Here is a 25015-nt window from a genome sequence, read left to right as displayed (position 1 = left end):
GGCAAAGGTAATACAATAAATCCAAATTTTCTGTATATGTAACAGTATTCTTTCTATCGTAACACTAAAACATATGCTAACCAGCACTACAATATGCCGACCTGGTGTGCATTGCTCCATCTATGGCACATGCAGTGAGAGGCATGACGCATGCCAGCACCTTACATTGCTTGTTTCCCACTTGGACGGTCACAGTGCCGCCTTCTTACATGTCTTCCTCATCACCAACAGGTTTACCACATACATCAAAGGCTTAAGCTTCTCTTTTTATTTTTAAAAGCTTCTGTTCTGCTGTATTCTCTCACAGTTGGAGTACTGAAAACTTTTACGCTGTTCATATAAAGTTACTAAAACGGCATAGGAAAGAGCAAGGAACCAAAGTAATTAACAGAAAAGAAAGAATATTGCAGTACAGGTAGAATTTTCTCTCCCAGATTCTGTGAATTCCCAGTGCAGTGCAGCACCTGTCCATTTCCAATATATTTGCAAAGCAAAAACAGGAGGCTAAAAGTAACAGGAGAGTTTATTCATTACAATAAATACTCTAATATTCAGTCTGCCACCAAAAGTAAACTACATATATGGGTGAATGTAAGCTATTCAGTGATGTAAGAACAGTTCTTCAGCTGCTCCCTTCTTCCCATGCGTTGGAGGTACACAGCCTCGATGTAAGCGCAGAAGTTAAGATTGATTTAAATCAGACATTGCCAACTGATGTAGTACTGAAACTCTCCTGTTACTTTTAGCCTCCTGTTTTCGCTTTGCAAATATATTGGAAATGGACAGGTGCTGCACTGCACTGGGAATTCACAGAATCTGGGAGAGAAAATTCTACTTGTACTGCATTATTCTTTCTTTTCTGTTAATTACTTCGGTTCCTTGCTCTTTCCTATGCCGTTTTAGTAACTTTATATGAACAGTGTAAAAGTTTTCAGTGATTTAACAGACGATAAAAAGATAGTGAAGAGGCCTGTTTTGGTAACAAGCATATATCGAAAATCTCCTTGAATGATCCTGAACCATTGTGTCAATAATCAACTTAAAGTCAATATTTAAAAAACATTTCTGCAGTTGCCAGGTCTTTCCTAGTCTCTAAGGTAAACAAGTCAAGGTTCTCATATTTTAAATTCATTTAAGCTGCATACATCAAATATTTTTAAGAGACCTATAAGTAAATTTCATACCGGAATTTCATGTTTCAGGATTCATTTGCTGATGCACTTCAATGCAATAATGTTACCATTAATGATTTTTTTTTCTTTCAGGAGCAGAGAGGATTCAGATGTTTTCTATGAGAATCAAGACATTAATAATGATTGTGTAACCATGGGTTTGGAAAAATAAGAAGGTATTTCCTGGCTACATATGTGGAGTTACGTGTCTTAAGAAAACCAAGAATGAAGTAATTTTGATCTCTGATGGATGAAACTTATTGGAATGGAAACTAACATCAATGAGGAAGAACAGGGCTCACCTTATCTTGCATCTACCAAGTCCCTGGGGACTCCAGTAAAGTATGAAGAATATCAAAGAAAGACAGAAAGTCAGGCAAGTCCATCTCATTTTCAGAATGTTTTGCTAGAACCTGACTTGAGTTTGCTGTCTGTGTCATCCTCATTAGACCACAATGAGACGTCCTTGCAACCTGGCACAGCTTCAGCTTGTGTCAGTGCCACCAGCCAGTCTGAGATGAAGCACCTTTGTGAAGAACTAGTCTGTTCTGCAAGGCACAAGCCAAAGGAAGATCCTTCAAACCTTCCCTTGCACACAGAATGGCCAGTCTCTACAGGAAAAAATTCAGACAAGAAACCAGAAAGGGGTTATGAGATCAGAGTCATAAAACACAAACCAAGTGCTATCACATTTTCTGATTTCGAATTTTTATCACATGAAGCTAATGCTAAACTCCATGTTTGTGAGGCGGGGGAAGCAGACAATTTTTCATCTGAAGAGGAAGCAGATGGTAGGGATGATGATGATGATCTGTTTACAGAACTGCCACTGTATGAGACATTTTTCAGTGGTCTTCAAAGAAGGAATGTTTCTCAAAGAAAGCAGGCTAAACACGAACTTACTAAATATCAACACATCTGTCATTTAGAAGACTGCAGTGACCATTCCGAAAAGGAAGTGAAGGCCCATGACAAGGAAGAAAAACACATGGAGATGGAGGTAATACAGGCTACTCTTTTGTTCCAAGGGTGTTTTAAATAAGAGGTTTAATTTAAGGTTGGTTACAGGAGGAGAAGGAGTTGCACAAATTGTTATACAGTGATAATTAATGTGAATTACATAATTAAGAATATAAACCTACAGTAAAAGTATACTATATTTTTACATTAGGCAAATATATTACTTCAGATTGGCCGCTCTTCTATCAGCCTGAACATCAAACTTTGATTTTGTGTTTTTCCTTTTTAAAATGGGAACATTGGCTCAGTCTCCCCTGCTCCTACAAGATCATATATCATACCACGTACAGCATATATTCCCTGAGTCTGTGGACTGTTCCAAAGGAATAGAACTCAGGTTTACTCTGAGAGCAGAGTATATTTCTTTGTGCTGAAAAATGGCCTTTTTTAGTGTAGTGGCACTGTAGCACTGTGCCACCTAACCCACAGCACTGCTTCTGCTAAGTAACAGTGTTTTCTGTATTCTTATTACATTAAAATAATATGGAGAACAGGTTACAATCTGGTCTATAAGGGAATAAAAGAAATAGATTTTTTTGTATCTCTACTGGTACACATCATGATGCTTTACAGACCAATGTCCAAAAACATAAGAAAATTCAGGACAAAATGAAAAAAAACTCTGTAATAAGAATCATCCAACTATAACACTTCCAGAAAAAAAGGTTGAGTAAATTAGCTGTGGTTTTGGAAGTGAAAGAACAGCAGGTTTCCAAGTGAGTTCTCACTAGTCCGAGGAATAAGCAAAGCTTTCTCCCTGCTCCCAGCTGGTGACAAACCAAATGCCTGGAGCTAAACATGTTTGTCATCGGAGTTCAGCTCTAGTACAAAAATATGATGTGACTCCAAATAGTGGGCAAAACAAACCCTTAAAATTCCAACGTTCCTGACCTTGCAGCACAAATTAATCTTCAAGTGCAGGTCAGGCATACCTTTCTTTCCTCTCTCTTCTCCTCCTCCAGCTTTTAAAAATTATTTTCCACGTAAATCTGCTCTATGCCTTGAAAATCAGGGTAGAGCCCTAGTCCTTTACCCAATGTGTTTTTTTCCTCTATTTCCAGTTCTCCTTTTACTTCTAGCACTTATAACACAGAGTTGCTTCATTGATATCTGATTAACTGAAAGAAAGTAGAATTTGGACTATAATGTTAATTTTAACATTACAATTATGGTATACAATACTTAATTACTTCTTTCCTTTAGTACTAATCTATCTCCAGTTTGGGGGGACTAATTCTGCCCTTAACTGAGTGGGAGTTTTGTGTTGTATTTCATACATATCCCGACTTTACTGTGGAAACCCATCAGCTCACAGAGAAATACACCGTTTTTTTTACAAATTTTTTCTCAGCAGCTCATATTAGAAAATGAAGGCCCAAAGATGGTTCCAAATCAGTGCACCTTTTGATGCAATACTGACCCTGAAAAATTCTTGTGACACATGGTTTATTAAATAACTGCATTGTTACTCTACCCTAAGCCAACTCTTGCTTCCTCATTTACTCGGGAACATTCCCATTAATATAAATATATATCAAAATACATGTGCAACATCCCTTGGATTCTCTTTACTGAAGGTCATTCCCACAGATAAAAGGGACAGGCCAGGGGCTGTTGTCATTTAGTTTACTTTATGTCTGTGCCATAAAATAAACTCAAGGATGGAGCTTGTAGTGCAAAATAATGGATTATAAATTGCCAGACAAGCATGTGAAATTACCTAGTAAATCTTGGTGAATGTGTCAAAACATTTAAAAAACTGGACAGATGCAATGATGCAATCCTGGTTTTGATTTTTTTTCCCCCTATGTAAATAAGTATGTATCATTCTAGGACAACCTTCAAGAATGAAAAAAAAAAAAAAAAGGATTATCTTGTCTCTTAAATTTTAGCAGTAGTCATGTGTTACTATTCAGACTAAAAACTCCTCCCATGACTCTAGTTGAAGCAAACGTATGTCATTGTCAAGTTACTTATTTCTATTATTTAGAAATGGGGCTGTGGAAAAATGTCTTTCTAGTGGAAAGGAATTAACGAAGTAAAGACAGCATGGAGTAAAAATATCAAAAGCAACCATTAGTGCTAAACCTTAGACTTAAAAATAACGTAGCAAACAAATCACCTTGGCCATACAGATACAGACTATCACACACAGCACTCTGACCGAGATCCTTGTTACAAGAGTTCACAGGGAAACTGATTAAGATCTACCCTGCAGGGGCATTCCTAATTAAATGTACTTGGTACTGGCTGCGAAGCTCCTATTTTATGAGTAGAAAGGAGGAAGGGCTCGCACCTTCTCCAGGCTGGGGCTCACTGGCCCTTGCAGGCAGTCACCACTAGGCAAAACCCACGTCTGAATCTCCTCTTAAATAGTTGTTACACACATTTAAGTGATAATTGTTGAACTTATTGTTTCATTCTAATTAATAAGCAGAGACAAATCTCCAAGTACACCGAACAGTAAATAAGTAGAGGGAAGATGGAAAAAATATAACTTGTGTATGCTGCCAACTCTGTTACAAGTGGAAGAAACTGCTGAAAACAATTCATACAATGGTGTCCATTAACAAAAAAAGCTTTTTTTTTTTTCCCCCCCCAAAGGCATACAGCATCCGCCTGTTCTGAATGGTACAAGATAAATGATGCTTCTGTTCAATTTATGAATTAGTACGGTCCCTGAGTTTCCCCCCTTAGACCAAGTCCCATATATATTTCCTGTGCTTTCCCATCAAACCTAAATTTGGCGACCTTTTTTTCCTTGTCAGGAGCCTGTAATCAGTGGTACCTTTAATGCCCACATAGAGTTCTTATATTAAAAATAACATTTATTTCATATCGGGAAACAAAATTTTGAAGATTTAAAAACAAACCTATTTTTGGTTTTTGTCTGAAATATTGTTCATATTATTTCATATTTTCAGATGGTGATCTAAGTAACATCATTGCTAAGACAGCACTTTCTTAAGCACACCAGTGAATTTCTGTACCCTCATTGATTTGTCTTCTCTGCCCACCTTCCTTGCAAAACGCCCCTTCTGTCTTGAATGGGAACTTTTTTACATCACTCATGTCCTTCTAATATGCAGGTCCTGCTTGACTAACCTGATCTCCTTCTGTGACAAGGTGATCCGCCTAGTGGATGAGGGAAAGGCTGTGGATGTTGTCTACCTGGACCTTAGTAAAGCCTTTGACACCGTTTCCCACAGCATTCTCCTGGAGAAACTGGCTGCTCATGGCTTGGATGGGCCTGTTTCACTGGGTTAGAAGCTGGCTGGCTGGCTGAGCCCAGAGAGTGGGTGGTGAATGGAGTTATTTCCAGCTGCTGGCTGGTCACAAGTGGTGCTCCCCAGGGCTCAGTGCTGGGGCCCATTCTGTTTGATCTCTTTATCAATGATCTGGATGAGGGGATTGAGTGGCATGTAGGGACATGGTTTAGTGACAGATGTGGCAGTGCTAGGTTAACTGCTGGACTTGATGATGATCTTAAGGGTCTTTTCCAGCCTAAATGATTCCATGATTCTATGACTGACTGTTCGGTCCAGAGGTTTTCTCAGCAACTCTGAAATAGTATCTTCTGCCATTCTTCCTTGCTTGTTTTACTTCAGGTCTTCATATCAAACAACATACTCTGTGCATGCAGCCAGCTCAGGATACAGTGGCAATAAATTATTCAGAACAGCTTCTGAAACATAACGTTTCTCTAGATTGCCATTTCTTCTAAACTGTACTGAGCAGGACCCAGCTGACAACCATATTTAACCAGGAGCTACTATGCAACTTTACATCAGTAATTTTATCTTATTCTTACATAGTCTCAAAAAAATATAAGTTACTTCCAGGAGCAGCAGTTCAGTCAAGTTAAAAATATAAACTCTTTGACAGATATTAGGCAAAAAGAAGTCCTATGAAGTCATACCCTTGACAAAGTGAATTGTCATGGATCTTCCTTCACCTCAGTGACTGTATATAAAACCTACTAATGTTGTTGGCAGCTGCAAAGAGGCAAGCATAGTCTTGGCATGTGAACTGGAAATCCTCTCTGGGACAGTTTCAAAGCATCTCTCTGGGGAGCCCACATTAACTAGTATAACAGCCAAAAAGGTTTCTGTTGCTGTTGACATTTTTTAGGGCACCTAAGTGAGTTGCCACAGCTTCCTCTGTTGTAGCAGAGAGAGGGGGGCAAGCCAGGAAGCCCACATACTGGAAAGGAACCACTTAGAGGTAACCATCAGGACATGATAGGTGCTCCAGCAGCCCCTCTGCAGCCTCCCAGTGGCTGCGCCAGGACCATGTACTGGGTATCTCTCCCCACTGGACCTTCAGGGGTCTCCATGTAAATCCTCTTCTCTGAGCTGCTGCTTGATGGAACACAGCCACTTCTTTCTAAAACATATCTGGAAAGGTTGAAGGATTAAAGGTTGGCAAGTGTTGCATATAGGTGTAACTTCCAGAAGAATCCTAGAAAAAATAATTGTTTCTTAAAGAAACAAGAGTCTTTCCTAATTCGGGAGGAATCCATTAAGGGACCTTCTCTCATATGTTTTCCCCTGCACTCTGCCATCTCTGCTGTGTAAGCTGGTGTCCAGTGTGTCAGGTCCAGGGCATCAAATCTGTTAGCCCTTATGCAGGAACCTGGGAAACTTTTCCAGGGCTCAGGCTGCACCCATACTCATGCCATACCTCTTCCAATACTGTTTAGGAAGATTGTAAACCAAACCTGCTTGTTGTTCAAAGCACAACGACGCTGATGGTCTAATATTTGCATTGAATGTTACCTTGTGCAGCTGGGTCAAACAAAGAGTGAGATATCATTCCCTAGGAGCAACAGAGACAAGATGTCCCAAACAGATAATTTAGGTCATTCCGGTAGTATTCACAATGAAAATCTTTGTCAAGATTTGGCCTTCAGACTGTAAAGTCAAAGTCTGTTGGAGGAGGTTGCGCAGTCATGGGAGTGGCCGGTACAGTGCCAGCAGAGCCAGCCTCAGTGTGCAGCGCTGGGCAGAGTTAATGGGGTAGCTGTGCCATCACCTTTCACCATGAGTAAATCTTCAAGTAAAACGGTAGTGTTCTAAAGGAGACTTGTGAGAGCTCCATCGCTTTTGACATTTAAAGCTAAGGCAGCTGAACTCTGGAAATGGTTAGAGAAAAACAGTCCTTTACTGGCAGGAAGGTGGATGACCTGGCCTTCCAGTTTCTCTTTCCTTGATTATTCACTTACTTTCATTAGTTTCCTTGTTTCACCTTTGTACTACAGTTAGGTAAATTTTATCTTCATTATAAAGTCATTATGGAGTGACAAGTTTGATAATCATTGTGTCAGCTTAGACCACAAGAGTTCAGATTCAGGCTGGAACGATTTGCTGAGCTGTAATACAGAAGTTACCACAGCATCTGTCCTACATTTTGCCTGCTTCTGGCCTGTGTTTGCATTCTTTTCGCAAACACCAGAAGTTCATCAAAAGAGCAAGACAAGATAAATAAGACAAGCAGTAGAAGACAAATCCACAAAAAGCCATAGTCTTTGAGGTTAATTATGATTCCTTAAAAGATATGTATTCTTCTGTGTGGCTTGTAAATATTTTAATCAAGTAATCATACCCAATGAGAAAGGAATCAGAAAGCTTGACATCTTCGACAGTGAATTTTCTTTATTCACATTAGACTGAGTTTATTCAATTTAAATGATCAAAGCAGAGCAGCAGTCAAGCCCACAACTATGATCAGTAACTGGGCCTGCCACAGTAAGCTTCTTACCCTTGTTTGGACAGCCTAAACTCTGCTAAGTCCTTGTACCTCTTGTATTCCTGCTCCGTGCCTTGCTTAGCCACTCTGAAGCACTTTTCCGAGATGTACTTTGCTGTTTTCATTAATGAGGCATGGGAACTTAGGTGGAATTTAAGCTATCTGAAAATTGCCCGGCAATTGTTTCTTCTCTAATTCAGTTGTACGAGAGCAAAACTAGTAAAGAACATATTAGAGTGAAGCACAAATTCTTTCTCCCATTCCTCCCATACTTTTAAAGTTTGTTCATCTCTTTACCCTATGAAACTGAGACTCCAAAACTAGAGGAGGAGAATGATGACTTCTTCATAAGGATTGATATGGTTCTTATTACCATCTCCTTTTCATTCATCTTCTGCAGACATGGGATGTCTACCCAGGTAGGAGAGCCACATGCTGAAATAACAATACCCAGGGAGAACAGAATAGGAAGTTAAGGGGAGGAAAATGGAAAATGACTTGTCTAAGACAGGAATGATGCACTGAGCTTTGTACATTCTGACTTCCTTTGTGTGTCTGGGAGAGTTGCACTTTCTGGGTTTCAACATTATACATATTCTCTAGAGCTGATAGATGGAGACACGGTGAGCTGAACTTTGCAAAGTTTCTAGCATTTATGCTTGCTTTCTGCCTGCTTGGAAAAGCAGTTGGAGAATGGCTGATTACTTTAGCAATGATGCATTATTATCAGTCAATACATAAAAACAATCAGCTTTTAATAATAATGTCGGATAAATGCTGGCTTAGGGACTTTAATTATTAAGTTAAGAGAAAGAATCTTTTATTAATTTCACAAATTTGAGGGACTAGTGATGAAAATAGTATTTTGTATAGAGTACATTTTTCTCTGATCTCAGTATTCCTAATAATGTAACCATTTCCCATGAGGATATGGCATTTGTTGTGTACTACTTATTGTGAATGGAGAGAGAAGTACATATTTCCCTCTTATTTCAGTGGAAATCAGCTGCACGGCTGTATCTGCTTCAAAATTATGGGAACTTTGGAAAATAACAGTAAAGTTATAACCGGAACAGTAACTTAAGGATATGCTGAAAGGTCATATTGAAGAGAATTAGTGTATTGGAATCATGTAAGAAAACATGTAGATACTATCAAAATTACTGTCCTTTATCTCTTCAGTATACTTGCATGCTGATTGCATGTTTTAATAAACATACATGATTCATTGTTCATTAATAGATAATTAAAAAATAAAAATGTATATGCTCCCAGAAAAGATGCACTTTCTTGCATCAGCAGATACCTGTCTTCCAAATCACAAGACTGTCTTCAGCAAGCATCGATGGCTGCTGGGTTGAGAATGGAGAAAACATACGCACTCTTGCTTTGTAAAAAAATATCCTGTAAACTATTTTCAGCAGTTACAGCTTGGGCTTTGCCAAAATCCTCCTGGAAAAAAAAGCTGTAATATAAGGGGACAGAATCTGTCCTTTTTCAAAAGCAAAGCTGCTAAACAAACCTACATGTGATGGGTGGACTAACACTGAAAAAATTCAGAGGGCTTTTTTTGCAGTTGACCCTTCATGCAGTTTGAAATGATTTGTGGTGCAGAATACCATCACTCTCCAGAAATGTACAGGATATGGTATGTATTACCTACATAGTGAGATTCTGAAAAAAATAAAATTCCAGAACAAACTAATGAAGAAAATCAGATAATTAGTCAAATTTATCTTGACTTTCAAACTCCTTCAGAAAATGTATAAAGTACATTTCAGTTTGGTGCTGAAATAGATAATATGAAATTACAGAAAGTGAGATTATTGAGTTACATTGTACAGTCTGAAACCCTCAGGCCGTTCAAGTTAATGTGTAGAACTTTTGCCCTTAAGTAGTTTGCATAATATTATGAAAGCTCTTTATTTCAGGCTAGCAGTTTGCACAGTGTGACTGTCTGCTGTTTGTGTCTGACAAAGGTTTTATGCTGCCCATCTAGCTGTAGCTATCCTACTGAGAAGATACTGTGCTGCCAGCAAATTTTGTTGCACAGCCTCATCGTGGTCCCACACGTACACATTAAGAGGCCCCCTGTAGAAAATTTTGGGAGCTCCTGCTTTAGCCTGTTCATTAGTATTAGTGTGTGGTTTATATTTATCTTTAAAGCTTCAGGACAATAAATACTTCACACAATTGATGTACTATACTAAAAGGGGGGAGTATTTATCATCATATGTAATTTGAGTTATGATTTTTTCAGATATTGACTCCTTTATTTTTGTGTATTTGAATACTTCAGAATCATATGGCCACCTCAGGAAACAGCAATATTACTATTGCTCTTGCCAGAAAACAAAACAGGTTATGTGTTTATGGTCACACTAAACCCATAAAATAAAAGAGGTATATCAAGATTCTTCTTTACAAATATTTGAAACTATCTGGAACCTGTGCAATGTGAGACCATTCAAGTGTTTCACCTATCTCCACAGAAGTAGAGCGAAAGTCAACAGAAAATAAGCCCTAAGTCAAGGCTCTGATGAACTACATTCCTCCGTCAGAGCACGGGAAGAGGCACCTGTGAGAATTACAGACTGGGCCTTAGGTGGGGGGAACCAGAAGAAACACGTAGACATCTGTTAATCTGTTTACCACTGAAATTAAGATATTCCTTCAAGGTGCAGATGGAGATTCTGGATAAACTGTGGGATAGGCAGTAAACAGAACAACTGGTGAGACTGGAAACTTGCGCAAAAGGTGAGGGAACCAGGCTGGGTTGCATTTTCAGGCTTGTTTGGCTGATAAGTGAGGATTTGGTATGTTTTTCAAGTCCAGCAATAGAACCTCAGTACAGCCAAAAAAAAAAAAAAAAAAACACCACCAAAAAAACCCAACCAAAAAGAGAAGGAAACCGAGTGTTACTGAATTAACAACCTTGCAAAGTGTATTTCATAATATGGCAACGTTCTTGAGCAGGAGTAAGAAAAAACTATTTACAGATTTCTTCACATGCATAAAAGTCCCACTGAAAGTTTTTGGCATTTCCTATAAGGCATTTAGGTGCTTTTGAAAATTATTCCTAGGTAACATGCACCCAGTTAATAAGATCAGATTCTAGTGATATACCTAGGATCCCTCTGTCCTTCTTTATGTGAAATTCCAAAAAGTAATGCTAGCTTGATATTGCAATGGATGTATTTCCTTGGTAGTACCCTGGGACCACAGACTATCATACCATTTGACGTGCCCAGGGATCTATGATCATTGTGGTACTGCCACATCACCAGCTATAACATAACCAGCAATCCGTGTGAACACAGAGGTCCATGTTTGAAACAAATTCAGAGAAACTAAAAAACTTTCTAAAAATGTAGTGAACTTCATAGAAATTTTAGGATGATGGATCTGAGATTTCATTTTATGAAATTCTTGAGTTGTCATTTTCTGTAGGAGAGAATGTCATCACCCTCAAGACTTTCCTTAACAATCACCCCAGCTATGGAGTATTTTAAATTGTAATAAAAATTAAAATAGACTGCTCTTACCTATCCAAGTTTTTGTTCAAACTAAAAGTCTTCCCCAGCTTTGAATTATCTCAGAGCTAAGACTTCTGCAGTGCAGCAAAGGGAAACCTCGTCTGAATTAGCTTGGAGCTCTCCAGAAATAAAATGGACAAGACATTGAGGCCAGCACCTGCATTTGAAAAATTTTTCTTCCAGAAATTAACTTCAGTAAAACCTCACTAAGCTTTTGGATTTTATTACTGGGCTCTCTTTTTCTGTGCTTTCTATGGATACTGAAATTCTCTGGCATTTAGACTTTCAATCCAATGCTTCAAAAATTGGGTCTAGAATAGGTAATGTTTTAGTGTCAAAGATTTAACAGCTTATTTGTACTGTAGATTCAGAGAAACATTGTCTGGCCTTAATCTAATATTTGTGATGAAGTAGTTAATGATATGGTATATAACCTACTGTAAGTTTTGCAGTTAGTAATTATTGTTCCTATTCAAACAGTATAATGGTGAAATTTCAGTAACTATGTAGTGATGGTTTTGCACAGTGGTAACAAAAGCCTTTGCAGTTAGTCTGGGGACGGATTTAGTTAAATTAAAATGTCAAAAAAGCTGCTAAACTTGCCAAGAAAAAACAGAATATAACACTGCAACTTGTATGTCTTTCAATCTATAATACATACATCAAGACCAAAAGTACGCAAAGCCAGTAACTAGAAGAAAGATTATACATACTGCTTTTATTAACAATGTGTCTGACCAAGATCAGTGCCTGTACTGAGAGAAAGCAGAGCACCAGGTATTAGTGCAACTAAGGATCTAGACTCTGAGATCACCTCAAGATGTACTTTCATCTGCTGTGTTATCAGAGTTTACTATGATATTACAGATAACTGTAGATAGAGATATATGGGAAAAGATCATGTTTGGGAGACGAAAAATTATTAAAGTAAAGATGATTTCCCTTGGAACACAAAATATTCCACAGACTGTTTTGTTTTTTAACAATAAAAGTTGCAATACTGTCATGTATCTCTTACGCCATAGGGCTATAAAGATAGCTGTCCATTTTCTGTTTTGTATAGTACAGATAATGCGCTATCTTGCTTTGTCTAAGCCTTGTAAGGATTTAACGGTTTTAGTCTTATCTTGGAGAACACTTAATGCCACTGAGGTAAATAAAAAAAAAAAGAATTAAAAAAAAGAAAGAAAAAAATAAAAGGCATGCTAAAACAGAGAAACAGGTTTAAAAAGCCTTAGTGGGAAACCCCCAGTATTTCAAACATGCAGGGAAGAACTCAGGTTTTTTCTGAAATAAAGGCAAAAGTGCAATATATACAGGTTCAGAAAATGCTTTTGAAACCAAACTTTTCAGATATGACAAAGCCTGCATTTTGCATGTGAATGACAGATAGCAAACTAAAATTGCCACTTCAATGCTGTCTTATAAAACTTCTTTAAATAAAAGAATTTACCATGAATAAAAGCAGCAAACTCTAAACTTTGTATAAAGTTCTTCAGAAGATAAGTTTAAATTGCATTAAACGGAATGCAGATAGCTAGGTTAAAAAAAGACTAGACCTTCTTGATGGGTGTTCTTTTCGTATTTGGAAATTGTGTTCAAATGGTTGCAAATGCTAAGGAGTAGTCACACAAGCAGCTCAGGACACACAGCATTTAATACCAATACAAATTAAAATGAATGTGTAGGAGCAGCAAGTATGAGGTTGAAAACTGGACAAAATTAAGAAGGAAAATTTAGTTTATGCATCCTATTTCAAATTAGCAGTATATACCCCAAAAAACCCTCTAGGTACAGCGTGGCGTGGCAAATAAAAGCATTCAGTTTTGCAAAGGGAGTAATTATTTTTAAATTTCAGGTTACTCCAGTTCAGAAAAAAGCTCCCCAAAGATTCAGAATTCTCCATGACAGTGAATAATTCCTTAGCCTGGGTCTGATATGTCAGGAGCCTCCAGCAGCTTGCTAGGTGGGCTACTAAGGAGCTTGGATAGCTTAACTGGCAAGTAAAGGTATTTTCCCCAGAGGAAGGTTGTCAAAATTAAGCTGTCTTTGAAAAATAATTAAAGTTTGATTAATTGACAAATATCAGTTAAATTGAAAGAAAATAAATACATCACTTGTATTCCAAATGAAATTGCTATCACTTTGGCATTTTAACTTTCAAATTTAAACATATATTGGATGGGTTGCAAGTAGGCTGCAACTAGGTTTCTACATTGTGTACCCAGTTTTCTGCCAGCAGGGCTGAACTATATATTGATCAGTTTTTGCACATTCTCTCTCTAAGTGTGCCCTAGCCCATTTCCCGTCAGGTTTTGTTGGTTTGGCTTTTTTTGTTTGTTTGTTTGGTTTTCCTTGTTTTGTTTAGAAAAGGTGGCAATAACACAACAGGACTGTACAGAGGTGAGCAGGACTGGAGAGCAACTGGAAGAGCTTGTCACTTTTTTAAGTTCATCAAGTGTTACATTAAGACAAACTATTAAAATACAAACTATGATCCTTCCAAGTTTTATCCCAGAATGTCTGGACATAGCTCAACTGCTAATGCAGCACATAAAGCCGTTTCTGCAAGGATATCTAGGTATGCCTCTTAAACCTGCAGATCTTGCAATTCTACATCATACTACATTTTGCTAGGAAGACTTTGCTTTTTATTGCTATTGTTAAGCCTTTTGCATTTCAAAATACACTTTTTAAACCTTGTTTGAGGTACATAGTTGGAGGAACAAGCTGAAATCCTAGACACCTTGAATTAGGCTATGAATTGTTTGTTTTCAGTTATTTGCCAGAGTTATGTCAATAGATCTTTTTATTTGGATTATTGTGGTTGATGGGGTTTTGCTAAAATATTTCATATCACATAGAACTGAAATATATTTGTGAATAGAAAACATCACTGCTGATAATCATCCCACAGCAGGGTTATTTTTTTCCTTACAATTCTCTTAGTAATTCCAAACAATAATGTTTTCCTCATCTTTTTAATAACAATTACTTTTCTAAATATAAAGAAAGCTTAACGAATACCTTAATGAAGATAGATAAACAGAATTTTCAAATGCTTTCAGTTGTGGTACTTCACAAAGAGTCAGGCAAGTGCAAATAATGCTAAAGTACTCAAAATATAATGTATATTAGAACTGGGAGTCAATAATGGTTAGGCTAAACCTCTGCTTGGTAAGTGAAACTGTGTGACAGGCTCAAGCTTACAGCTTCACCTGCCTCAGACCATCTTTAGTACATTTGTGTCTTGAAGATTTTGCAAAACTCCTGTAGTTTTATAGAAGTAGCTGCTACAGATCACTTCTCTCTCAACCCCTCTCATCCCAGCAGAAGATGTCTGGGGCAAGGAACAGGGAACATGCCTGAACCTTAAGGTTCTGGTAACAGTAGTTGCTGCTATTTAGTGACCACCATACTCTTACAGGAAGACAGATTTTTTGAGCTCTAGGCCACATTTTCCAAACTTTGCATTATACAAAAATATTTATGTGGTATAAGCAATATGTTTACATGCTCTGGGGATACAGAAACTATTATTTTCCTCCAAGAATGATGCCTAAGGCTACTTTATCAAAGGAACTTTTCTTCAAAATTGAGATCAAACTGACTTGTTTAACAGAATGTGTTTTATGGTTTTTAACAGTTACCTTTTTCCCAAGCTAAAACTGACATGCTAAAGTCCATAAGCACTATTCTGTTTCTGTTCATGATTAAAAAAAACATGAGTCTTCATAAAGCAAGATGTCCAAGGGGAGCAAAATACACTTGCCAGTATTAAAGCAGTAATAATACATTTCCACATACTTCACCATTACTTTTTTTTATTCTAGCAAGACAGGGCTTCAGCTGTTTACAAATACCATTAATAGCTACAAATACCATGAACAGTTAAGTTTCTGAAAGTTGTTTTTATCACTCACATGGTATTTATGTCTGTTTCTGATCCCTGAAAGAAGAAATGTAGTTAAAACTGTGAAAAAAAAAAAAAAAAAGTAGACAACTAGCATTAACAATTAGAAATGTAAGACAAAGTACATACTATATAAATCAATAAGGGATTAAGGAACATATACATGCACAGACAGATGACTGTTCTTATGCATTAGGTGATGATTTTAAATTCAGCATTTAATTTCTACCAAATTCCTTCAGCTTCTTAAATGCTGCATTTGTCATGGGTATTCGTGTCATTTAGAGGAAAAAGAAAGCATAAACCACAGCAGATTATTATAGTATAGCAGCACACCTGATACTGTGCCTTTTAGCATAGGCAGGTAGCAGGAACATGTATCTCAGTTTACCAAAGGGTGGTGAAAAAATAACCCAGGAACACATAGAGGTGACTTGCAAGAAGTGTCATTGGTAGAGCCTGTGGCCCATTCAAAACTTTAGGACTATGTTCTTCAGGTTGAAAGATTTTGCTGGTTTTCTCAGGGAGGGAGGAGTGAAACTTGATCTCTGTATTTCAGGCAAATAATTTTAATTTAAAATTTAGATGTTTATATTTAACATAGATAGATATCTATGATTCCCGATCATCCACTGGGCCTGGTGGAGTAGGCTTGCTGCTCTCGTAGTTTAATCTTCTTCCCACTGAAACTAGGGATGTGGGAAGAAGACGAGGGAGTGGAGATGGTGCACTCCCAGTCCTGCCTCAACAAAGTTAAGACAGCAGCAGAATATTATCTGGATCTGGTGTTAGGGAACATAACCAGTTTCCACATTATAGATAAAGCAGCTGTCAAGTGAAGCACATCTATTCCTTATACAGTCAGAGGAAAAGACGTTGATGTCTTTGAAGAGCTCCAAAGGGAGATCCCATCTGATTAAGGGCATTTAAGAGACCTTAGACAATCAAAAGAAAAATGTGCCTCTTTGCTCATCTCTCTCACTACCAAAAATTTACACAAGGAGATTTATTTGTTGATATCATCAGGTTCCTTATGTCATTTTGACAAGCTTCTTACAATTGAAATGCTGCAACTCACAAGCCCTCTTGAAACAGCTGATACAAAACATTAAAACTGAACAACGTACATATACTATAAATAATACCTGCAGCTAGTTTTATCTAGTCACCAAGTGCAATATATCTGATTTCAACAGCATACTGAAAACCTACTCCCACCTCCTCTTTAACTTTGGCCAATTCAAAACTTAAAAAAAAAAAAAATGCTGTCTGTTAAACTAATTTTAGTTGACTTCTTCACACTTAATGATTTTTTTTTCCTCCGGAAAAGATTTTTAATGATGTACTTATGTCCTACAATTTTGCCCCACAAAATAATTGTTTTCTTTAATGTGACTGTTCCTAACCCACTACTTTTCCCCCTGGCTGACATTCAGAAAGGAACTAACTCCCTCCCTGTCTTGATCCTTGGCCACTAGAGATGGGCTTCTAATGAAGTTCACTGAATTCATTGAGGTTCTGCAAGAAGCAACTTGGCAGAGCCGACACCTAAACAGAAGCTGTTGAGAAACCCCTTTCCTCCTTATGAAAAATTATAACTGCATGTGGGATGAGTGACACAAATCCTATAAAATCATAAAATAAGAATTGAATAACCTGTCACCTCCCTCACAATGTATTTTTCTTCAGTGCCTTGATCAGGGACTAAGTGCCCTTCATGATGGAAAAAATGTCATTTATAAAATCAGGTGTCTCAAGGTAGGATGTGAAAATTTATTGTCCTGCTGTTTCTACAGAATTCACCTAATCACTCCGTGGTGATTATCTCAGAAAACTAAGGAACTGTTCCAAAGTGGTTTTCAGACTTAAGATTACCATGTCAGCATTCTGCAGAACTAATTCCTCCTGGCTCACCCCTTTCAGCACCTCCTGCTCCCCAATCTATTCCCTACCTCTCAGTATTTTCCCACCATACTGCAGTCCTCTCACAGCATTCTTGCATTACCTCCAGTTTTCAGCTCTCAGTATTTTGTCCACACCTGCCCATGTCTCCTCTAATTCCTTTTTCCCCAGAATGTCCACTAACGCCCCATGATTCTGGCAAGAGACAACATGGCTTTAGCTATAGGTATCTTTTCTCTGCCTGGCCAGTTAGCACATATGTGCTCATTGGCAGCTGCTCAGAAACAGTATGGGCTGGTGTCTCATCCTTAGGTTATAGTGGGCCGTCATTTGAGTCTCGTGTCTACCCAGCCACAAATGTTGATTAAACTTTTTAGCTTGATCTCTGATATTTCTTTCTAATATATCTTTCAGATATATCTTTCAAACTGGCTTGAAACTATCTAAAACACTCAGAAGTTGTGGGGGAAATGTCACAGCAGTTGAGCAACACCAAGACAGAACAGCATGAGTTTGCTCTCTTAAAACACCAAGGAGTAAAAAAAAAAAAGAGGGTGGGGGTAGACTATATGAAAGAATTACTTGAAGTATAATTACTTTACATATAAGTACCATCAAAATATAATGGAAGAAACTCAGAGGAAAAAATACATTTTGCATTTTAATTAAAACTATAAATTATGATAATGAACACTTAGGAAAGGTCTATTACAAAAAGTAAATGAAACTAGAAAACAAGACCATCCTGAAGGAAAAATTCAGATGACTGATTTTTAAAAGGTATTTAATAATACTTTGATTGATGTGGTCCAATATGTTTGAGGTTTATTTATTAAGGAAGAATAGAAATTGGAGTTTTATTTATTAGCATTTGTATTGAACCAAATGACAAAGGACCACGATGAAAATTAAGTTCCCCTGGCACTAGGAGCTGTACTGTGTCATGATTCAAATTCAGGCTTCAAAGCCTTGATTCGCTGTTCTACCTGTTTCTCCTGAGTGTCACTGATGTCAAGACAGGAGGCTGATCCTCCAGATCTGGATCTGACACTCTTCACTCTTGGTAATTAAAGGAGCTGTGAGTACAGCCTCACTTTGGCTTCCAGCACCCAGGATTTCTATTCTTCCTCCCTCCCTCCCCATATCCTTCCCTTTCATGCCCCCAAATGTAATGGACTTTGAAGAAAAAGCTTTTCACATCACCAGAAAGATAAAAAATGAGACTGTCCAAATCTGCTCACTCAGGCTCATTTTAATACGTCAAACCAAATAAGCAAATCTTAAACGCTTTCAGAAATAGCTTAAGTTTAGACAATCTTCTCCTGAGCTGTGCTGAAATCAAGGAGTTTGAAGAATTTTCTCTCCTGTCTGAAGCCTCCTTTTGTGTTCAATTATCAGAGCTGAGCCCAGGCTGTCTCACCACTAACAAAAATAATCAACTAGCCATCAAACCGGTATAATCCAATGGTTCAAACACAGTTCTGATTTCAGTCACATGCTTCTGACAGCCAGCGTTACCTAGCTTTGAGACTTTGGGTGAATGTCACATTTATAACTATCTGACATTATCCATGTAGTTCCTAACTCATAGGACTATTGAAATCAAGGCAATCTAATCAGATCTCAGATTTGACATAATTTTTTTGAAGTTGAACACCTTCAGTCTCAACTGAGCCACCGTGATTTATTCTGACATCTGTCAGGTACAGCAGAGGAACTGTGTGCGGATCTTATTTCCAGAAACGTGTGTATGTAACTAGACGTGCGGTTAGCCGTTTTTAAGTGCGATGCTCGTACGGCGGTGACTGTAGCCTTGAACACAAAAGCACCAACTTCCCACCAGCGTGCACAGCTGCAGACATCCTTCTGAATACCTGGCCATCTCTAGATCTCGTTTAAGCCTCGCCCGCCTCTGCTCAGCTGTGCAGGCGAGGCCTCGGTGGCAGGCTGGGCGGGAGCCGGCCTTCCTAGCTGCAGAGCTCTCACACCGGGAAACTGAGGCGCAGCCCCAGGGAAGCGCCATTTTAGCAAGGCGCCAACCCAGCCCCCGCTGCCACGGTTCTGATACCACGGCAAAGCCCGGGGCGGCTGCTGGAGAAGGAGCGGGGCCGGGGACAGCTCGGCGGCCCCTCGCAGCCGCCTCCGGGGCGCCCAGGCCACGGTCCCCGCTGGCTCTGGAGACAACGGGGCCGCTCCCGAAGGGCCGGCGGGAGGCGGCTCCGGCGCTCAGCCTCGCCCTCTGGAGGAGCCGCTCCCCGCCGGCCGCCGCGCAACCGGCACGGCTGCTCTCCCTCAGGGAGCCTGCGAGGGCGGCCCGCGGCCAGCGGCTACCGGGGCGGGGCGCGGAAGGGGCAAACGGGCACGGTGCAGTGCCTCCCGGGGCAGCTGCCTGCCGGTACCACCGCCCGGTGCCCCCGCGCCGCCCAGCCGCCGCGGAGCCCCTCGGAGGAGCGCGCCCTGCCCCGCCGGCGGCGGGAGCGCCCTCCCCTCCCGGGGCGTTAGGGAGCGCACTCGGGCCGCGGGCGCCGCCGCGCAGTGCTGCCCGCCAGGTGGCGCTGCCGCCCCGCGAGCCGGCGGCCGCCGCCCGCCCTTCCTTCCTTCCCTCCCTCCCCACCGCGGTGCCGCCCGCCGGCGACGTCACGGCGGCGCGCGCGCTCCGGCCGAGGCGGGGGGCGGGAAGAAAAGAGGGAGCGGGCGGCGCTGCGCGCGCAGCTCGGGGCGCTGGCCGAGGCGGGAGCCCCTCCCCCCGCGCGCGCCAGCTCCTGGAAAGGGCGGGCTGGGGGCGGGGGGGACGCTTGGGTGCCGCGCCAGTGCTGGGGGGGCGGGCAGCCGCCCCACCGCCGGGAGGCGCCAGCTCCTCTGCGCAGCCGCCGCCAGGGCTGTGCCTCCACTTCCGTCCGCGGCCGGGCGGCTCTGAGCATGGTGGCTGAGGGGTGGGGTGCTCGGCCGCCCGTGCCAAGCAGCCGAGGAAGCCGCGGCCGTGAGCGTGAGGGGCCGTGTCTGCCTCGGAACGTGCCCTGAGGCCGCCCGGGCCGGGGGAAGGGCGGCGCCGGGAGCGCGGGCCCTGCCGGCCTGCCCTCCGCCCGCTCGGCGGGCCCTGCCGGCCTGCCCTCCGCCGCGCCCCGGGGCAGCCACGGCGCGGGGAGCGTTGCACGGCGCCCTTCCGCGCAAGGGTGTGGAGGCAGCACAACCTGGCTTGCGTTTTTTTTTGTGAAACAAATTGTTTCCCCAAGCGAAGGATGGGAAAAAGCAACTTCTTTTAAATATGCTACTACCAGACAAATTGTTTGGGGCTAAATACTGGAGAAATCTGGGCGGAATCTGGTGATCTGGAGGTCCTTATATTACCAAGTTGCTTTTTAGGTTGAAATGGAGAAAACCTTTACTTGTTCTTTCTCAGCTGTATGATTTTTGGAGCAAAAAGCCATTGTGGTGCTTTTTGCGGGATAGTGCTAGTGCCTCGTGTCCAGCATCCCGGGGAGGTTCTGCTGCTGTGAGAGCTGCTGGTTCAAAATTAGGTTTCTCCAACTGATGTGATGTTATGGGTGTGCCTGTCATAAAATAAATGTAAATTAAATAAAAATAAATTAAAAATAAACCACCTTTAATTTGGCGTGGTTATATCCAGGCATTACAAGACTTGCAGGTCTGTGTTACATTGGGACAGCCACAGGGACTTTGTGGAATTACATAGGTATAACACGGGGAAACTTGGTCTGCATGCTTGTACACATTATACACAAACTGTAACATTCCATATGTGTTCTTTGTTATTCTAGTTTAACAGATAAACATAACTTAGCATGAAGTAATGTAGAATAATGCAGGGATGTTTAACAACTATAGTTGCATTTACTTAAGAAAAAGAGATACGTGGATTTTTATATTGCATAAGCTCTTGAAGTAATGTTAGCAATGTGAGCTATATAACTTGTTATTTTTATTGCTCTAGAAGTTTCAAGAGTTTCAGGAGTGTTTAATAGAGTCATGGATTATTTTTTCTTAAATCTGCTGAAATATATCAATAATTACTAAATTCACAGCAAATTGCATTTAACTTGTTGTTGCGTAATACTGAAGCTGGGTAGTTAAACCTGAGTAGTTGGGTGTCAAACTTGCAGGGATCTTGGAATGGTGCTTAGTTACGTTTCTGGACCTGGGATTAATGCCGCTGCCTTATTGTTAGCTTGATGAAAATCACTTCAGGGTACAGTTTAGAAGGTTTACGTTATTTCAGTTATCTGCTTTTCTGTTGTTCTCTTCATAATCATGTTCCATCCTTTTTTCCCCTATCACCACCTGTTCTTAGCCACCAAAAATACCTTCCTTTCTGCTAAACTTTTTTTTGTCCTGAAGTACTCCTTAATACCAGAAGGTGCCTTTCACTCTTTATTTTCTCTGTTAATTTCAGATTTCTAAGTGGATTGCTAATGTTAATGTTTCTTAATAGTAGATTGCAAGAACTTTTGGGTAGGGAGCAATGTCAGATCTGACAGAACTCTGTGAATGCTCATGAATCTTGGAACGAGTATCCTTTTTATCCTGTTCAGTGTAATTTGCAGGTTTTTTTGGTAGTTTGTCATAAGTATAATGATTATATTGCAGTCATTTTACCAGTTTCATATTTATTAATAGTGTTTTTGTGAGTTAAGTTTTTGTATGTAATGTAGACACCGAAGCAGCGCTATGACTTACTCAGAAAACAGTGAATAGCTGAAGTTCCGTAATGCATGGAGACAACCTCTATAACCAGTTTTCGTGGGAATTCTTCACTGTATGTATGAATTTTTTAAAATTACCACAACTGAAAATTAGGTATATAAGAATTTTGGTATTTTAAGAAAAATTTTTTAAAGTGTTATAGTTCTCTACAAAGAGTTGCTTCTTTTTAAAAATATTCTGGCATTTGGTGTCACAAGATAGGTTCTTTATTTACTTTTTGCCAGATGTTTTGCAGATACTTTGCCAGAAATTTGCCAGATACTACTAGACCTCTGTCTTTACCCTTTACTATCTTAATTTTTTGAATCTGTTCCAGCGTTCTTCAAGGAAACATTGATATTTTTAGAAAAAATGACTGAACTGTGTTAGATTGCCAGGGCAGCCCTGGCACTGGCCTGCAGGGTTTGATTCTCAGCTGTCAGTACCTTTAGTGCTCTTTGCTCATGCAGCGAGCACCAACTTTCGTCAAGGTGCATTGTGACAGTTGGCCAGTTGTCAGGGGTGGGTGGATGGTGGCATGCCAAGGAAGCAGTCAAATCCTTGCTTAATTCAACTACTACATTAAGCAAGATTATTGCCTTACCAATTAGTACTAAACAACTGTTGAAATAACAAGTGAAAGACGGCAGGCGCTCATGACCTCTTAACAATTACGTGCTGTCCACAGCTAGACCCTGACAGGTGAGTGGAGGAGAGTACCTGCGTTGGCTCACGTTGCTCAGGGTGGGGTAGTGCTTCCCCTGCTCTAAATCGAGGCGCGCCACACAGCTTTGTTCTGGGTGCAGCAGCAAGAGTAAGGCATTAGTGCTTCCACCCTTGAGGCTCCAGTGCTTTACACTGAGATAAGCCTATCGGTAGCTTTTCCTCTAGCGCTTTTGAAGGCTTTTCCCCAAAGTTTGCTTTACCCTTTATAGGGTTTATGTGTGGGATCTCACAAGTGTTACATGGGTCACAAAATTGTTTTCAGTTATACCATACTATCACTGTCCCTTTTATTTGCTTTTACTGTTTTCTTCTTCATGTTGCTTTTGTACTGCTGGTCTCCAGGCACAGTCATTTGCCTCTTCCACTGTTACTTTTGAGTTACTAATCTCCAGGTGAATGCTGTGGTTTCTACCAGTCACACTCATTTTCGTTTGTTACAGCCAGTAGAGGTGAAGTTTACTGTATATGCTTTGTGTCCAGCAAGGTTATGCTACTAGGGGAGGCCTCTGTGGGCTCCACACAGGTATTTATCTTCCCTATATCCATCTACATCAGAATTTCTTTCACTATAGGAGAAATACATTCTTACTTCCACATAGAAAAAGAAAAGGATCTGGTAAGGAAGAAGCAAGTATGCGTAAAGATTTTCTTACTTTACTAGTATAGTACAGGAATGGCTGTATGTAGCATGCAAGCACAGCATTAGAGCTTTCAGTCTTGTTAGCATTTAAAAGCTGCCAAGGTAGCAGTCATTCACTCTTTGGACAGGAATTTTTTTCACCTCCCTACTTGTTGTATTAAGATGCAGTATGACCTGGTTTGCATTTGTATCTTGGAAGACCTAGATCAGACTAGAGTATTTGTTTGCTGTAATGGTCTAATGTTTAGACCATTTATTTACCAAAGACTTCAACCATTATCACTGAAGAATTCAGAACAGCGTGTTATTTCTTAATTAAATAGGCTTCATCAGGCTATGCACATCTTTAATGGAAGATGGAGGTTTCAGAAGGAGCAGTGGACCTTGCAGCGTTTTGTAGTTTGCTTGTCTAAGTGAGAATGTCATAACTGAGAAGCTGCCCTTGTCATGCTTATGTTGGCTATGATCTGAAAATTCACACAGACCTGAATTTTAATGTTTGGATTGAATCCAGAGTAATTTAGGACATGGGCGGAATTTGGTTGCTTGATGTGAAAGTCCTGTTTGGTTTGCCACTGTTGTGATACAATTTGCAGTTTATGGTACTGAAAACTAGGAAAGCACCCTGTGTAAAACACCAGGTTATTACTGCCCAGCTCTTACAACCTTTCTTCAGGCATCAGCTGCTGACTATCTGAGACTGATTATTAGGCTAGCCAGACATTGATAAAGTGGGGTTTTTTTGTTATTTTCTGAGCTGCTTTCTCAATTTAACATGTCCTGTGTGTTTTTTTCCTGCATGTGTGAAAATTGTACCATTTGTTCTAAGACCAAGAGCTTGATGCTTATTGTGAGGCTAACCTTGGCAGGGAGGCAGCACATAGGTGGGATGAGTCACTTCAGACATGGAGCCCTCCATATATATCCTGAGGATGCAGGTTTCCACAAAATGCAGTGGCAGCTGCTGCTTTCTTTGTAAAATAAAGAGGTGTTGTATTTGTTTTCTGTAATTTAGTGGTTCATCTTCCCCAAAAGAGAAGGATTCAGCTCTCTCAACTGTTTAAAAGACATTAGCCTGTGTTTTCTACCTTCCAGAAGAATTTCTGATGGTAAGGTTTTATGGGCGCAGGTTCTCCTCTTGTAGCTTTGCCTGTACAAAAATAATTCAAGATTTGTTGAACAATTAAGGGAGAAACTGCATGTGATGGAAGCAACTCAGATGTGTAGTCTGGGGATGAAGTCCTGTTTGTAGAACTTTCCTGCACAGCCGCTTGTACTTGGTATTTAAGTGATAATATTTTTCTTTCCCTGCTGATTTTTACATTTATGGAGGAGCTGATACAAAATGCATTAGGCCATAAATGGTGCTGAGTCCAGCTCTTCTACATCCTGGATAGCTGTAACCACAATGTTTTCTGAAGAGATAACCCTTCTTTAAGAAAACAGATTAAGCTCTATCCAATCTCAAAAGGTGCAACTAAACAGACTGGGGAGAAGGATCTGTAAGTTACCTATTCCAGTATGTAACTTTTTGTGGATTTAGTGGCGTGAAACCCAGTCTGAAATACACCATTGCTTAGTCAACAAGTACTGTGGGAAGATAACCTTCTACAAACAGGCACAGACTGGTCACATTTTCCAAGTTGTGGTAAGAGTT

At 40.2% G+C, this 25015-nt stretch overlaps 1 protein-coding gene across 2 annotated transcripts in view; it reads left to right on the top strand.

The window, feature by feature from the left end:
- Nucleotides 1-25015, top strand: part of STARD13 (StAR related lipid transfer domain containing 13) — a 312260-nt gene that overhangs the window by 59792 nt on the left and 227453 nt on the right. For both annotated transcript variants that reach the window (XM_080377503.1, XM_080377500.1), the window contains one exon: nt 1266-2172. In XM_080377503.1, coding sequence (XP_080233629.1) covers nt 1423-2172 — 750 coding nt within the window. In that variant the 5' untranslated portion in view covers nt 1266-1422. The remainder of the gene's footprint in view (nt 1-1265; nt 2173-25015) is intronic.

This window comes from Falco punctatus, assembly GCF_963210335.1.
Source record: "Falco punctatus genome assembly, chromosome: 2".
NCBI classification, from domain to species: Eukaryota; Metazoa; Chordata; class Aves; order Falconiformes; family Falconidae; genus Falco; species Falco punctatus.
The sequence above is the reverse complement of the archived record's forward strand: the minus strand, read 5'-3'. Positions and strand labels throughout refer to the sequence as shown.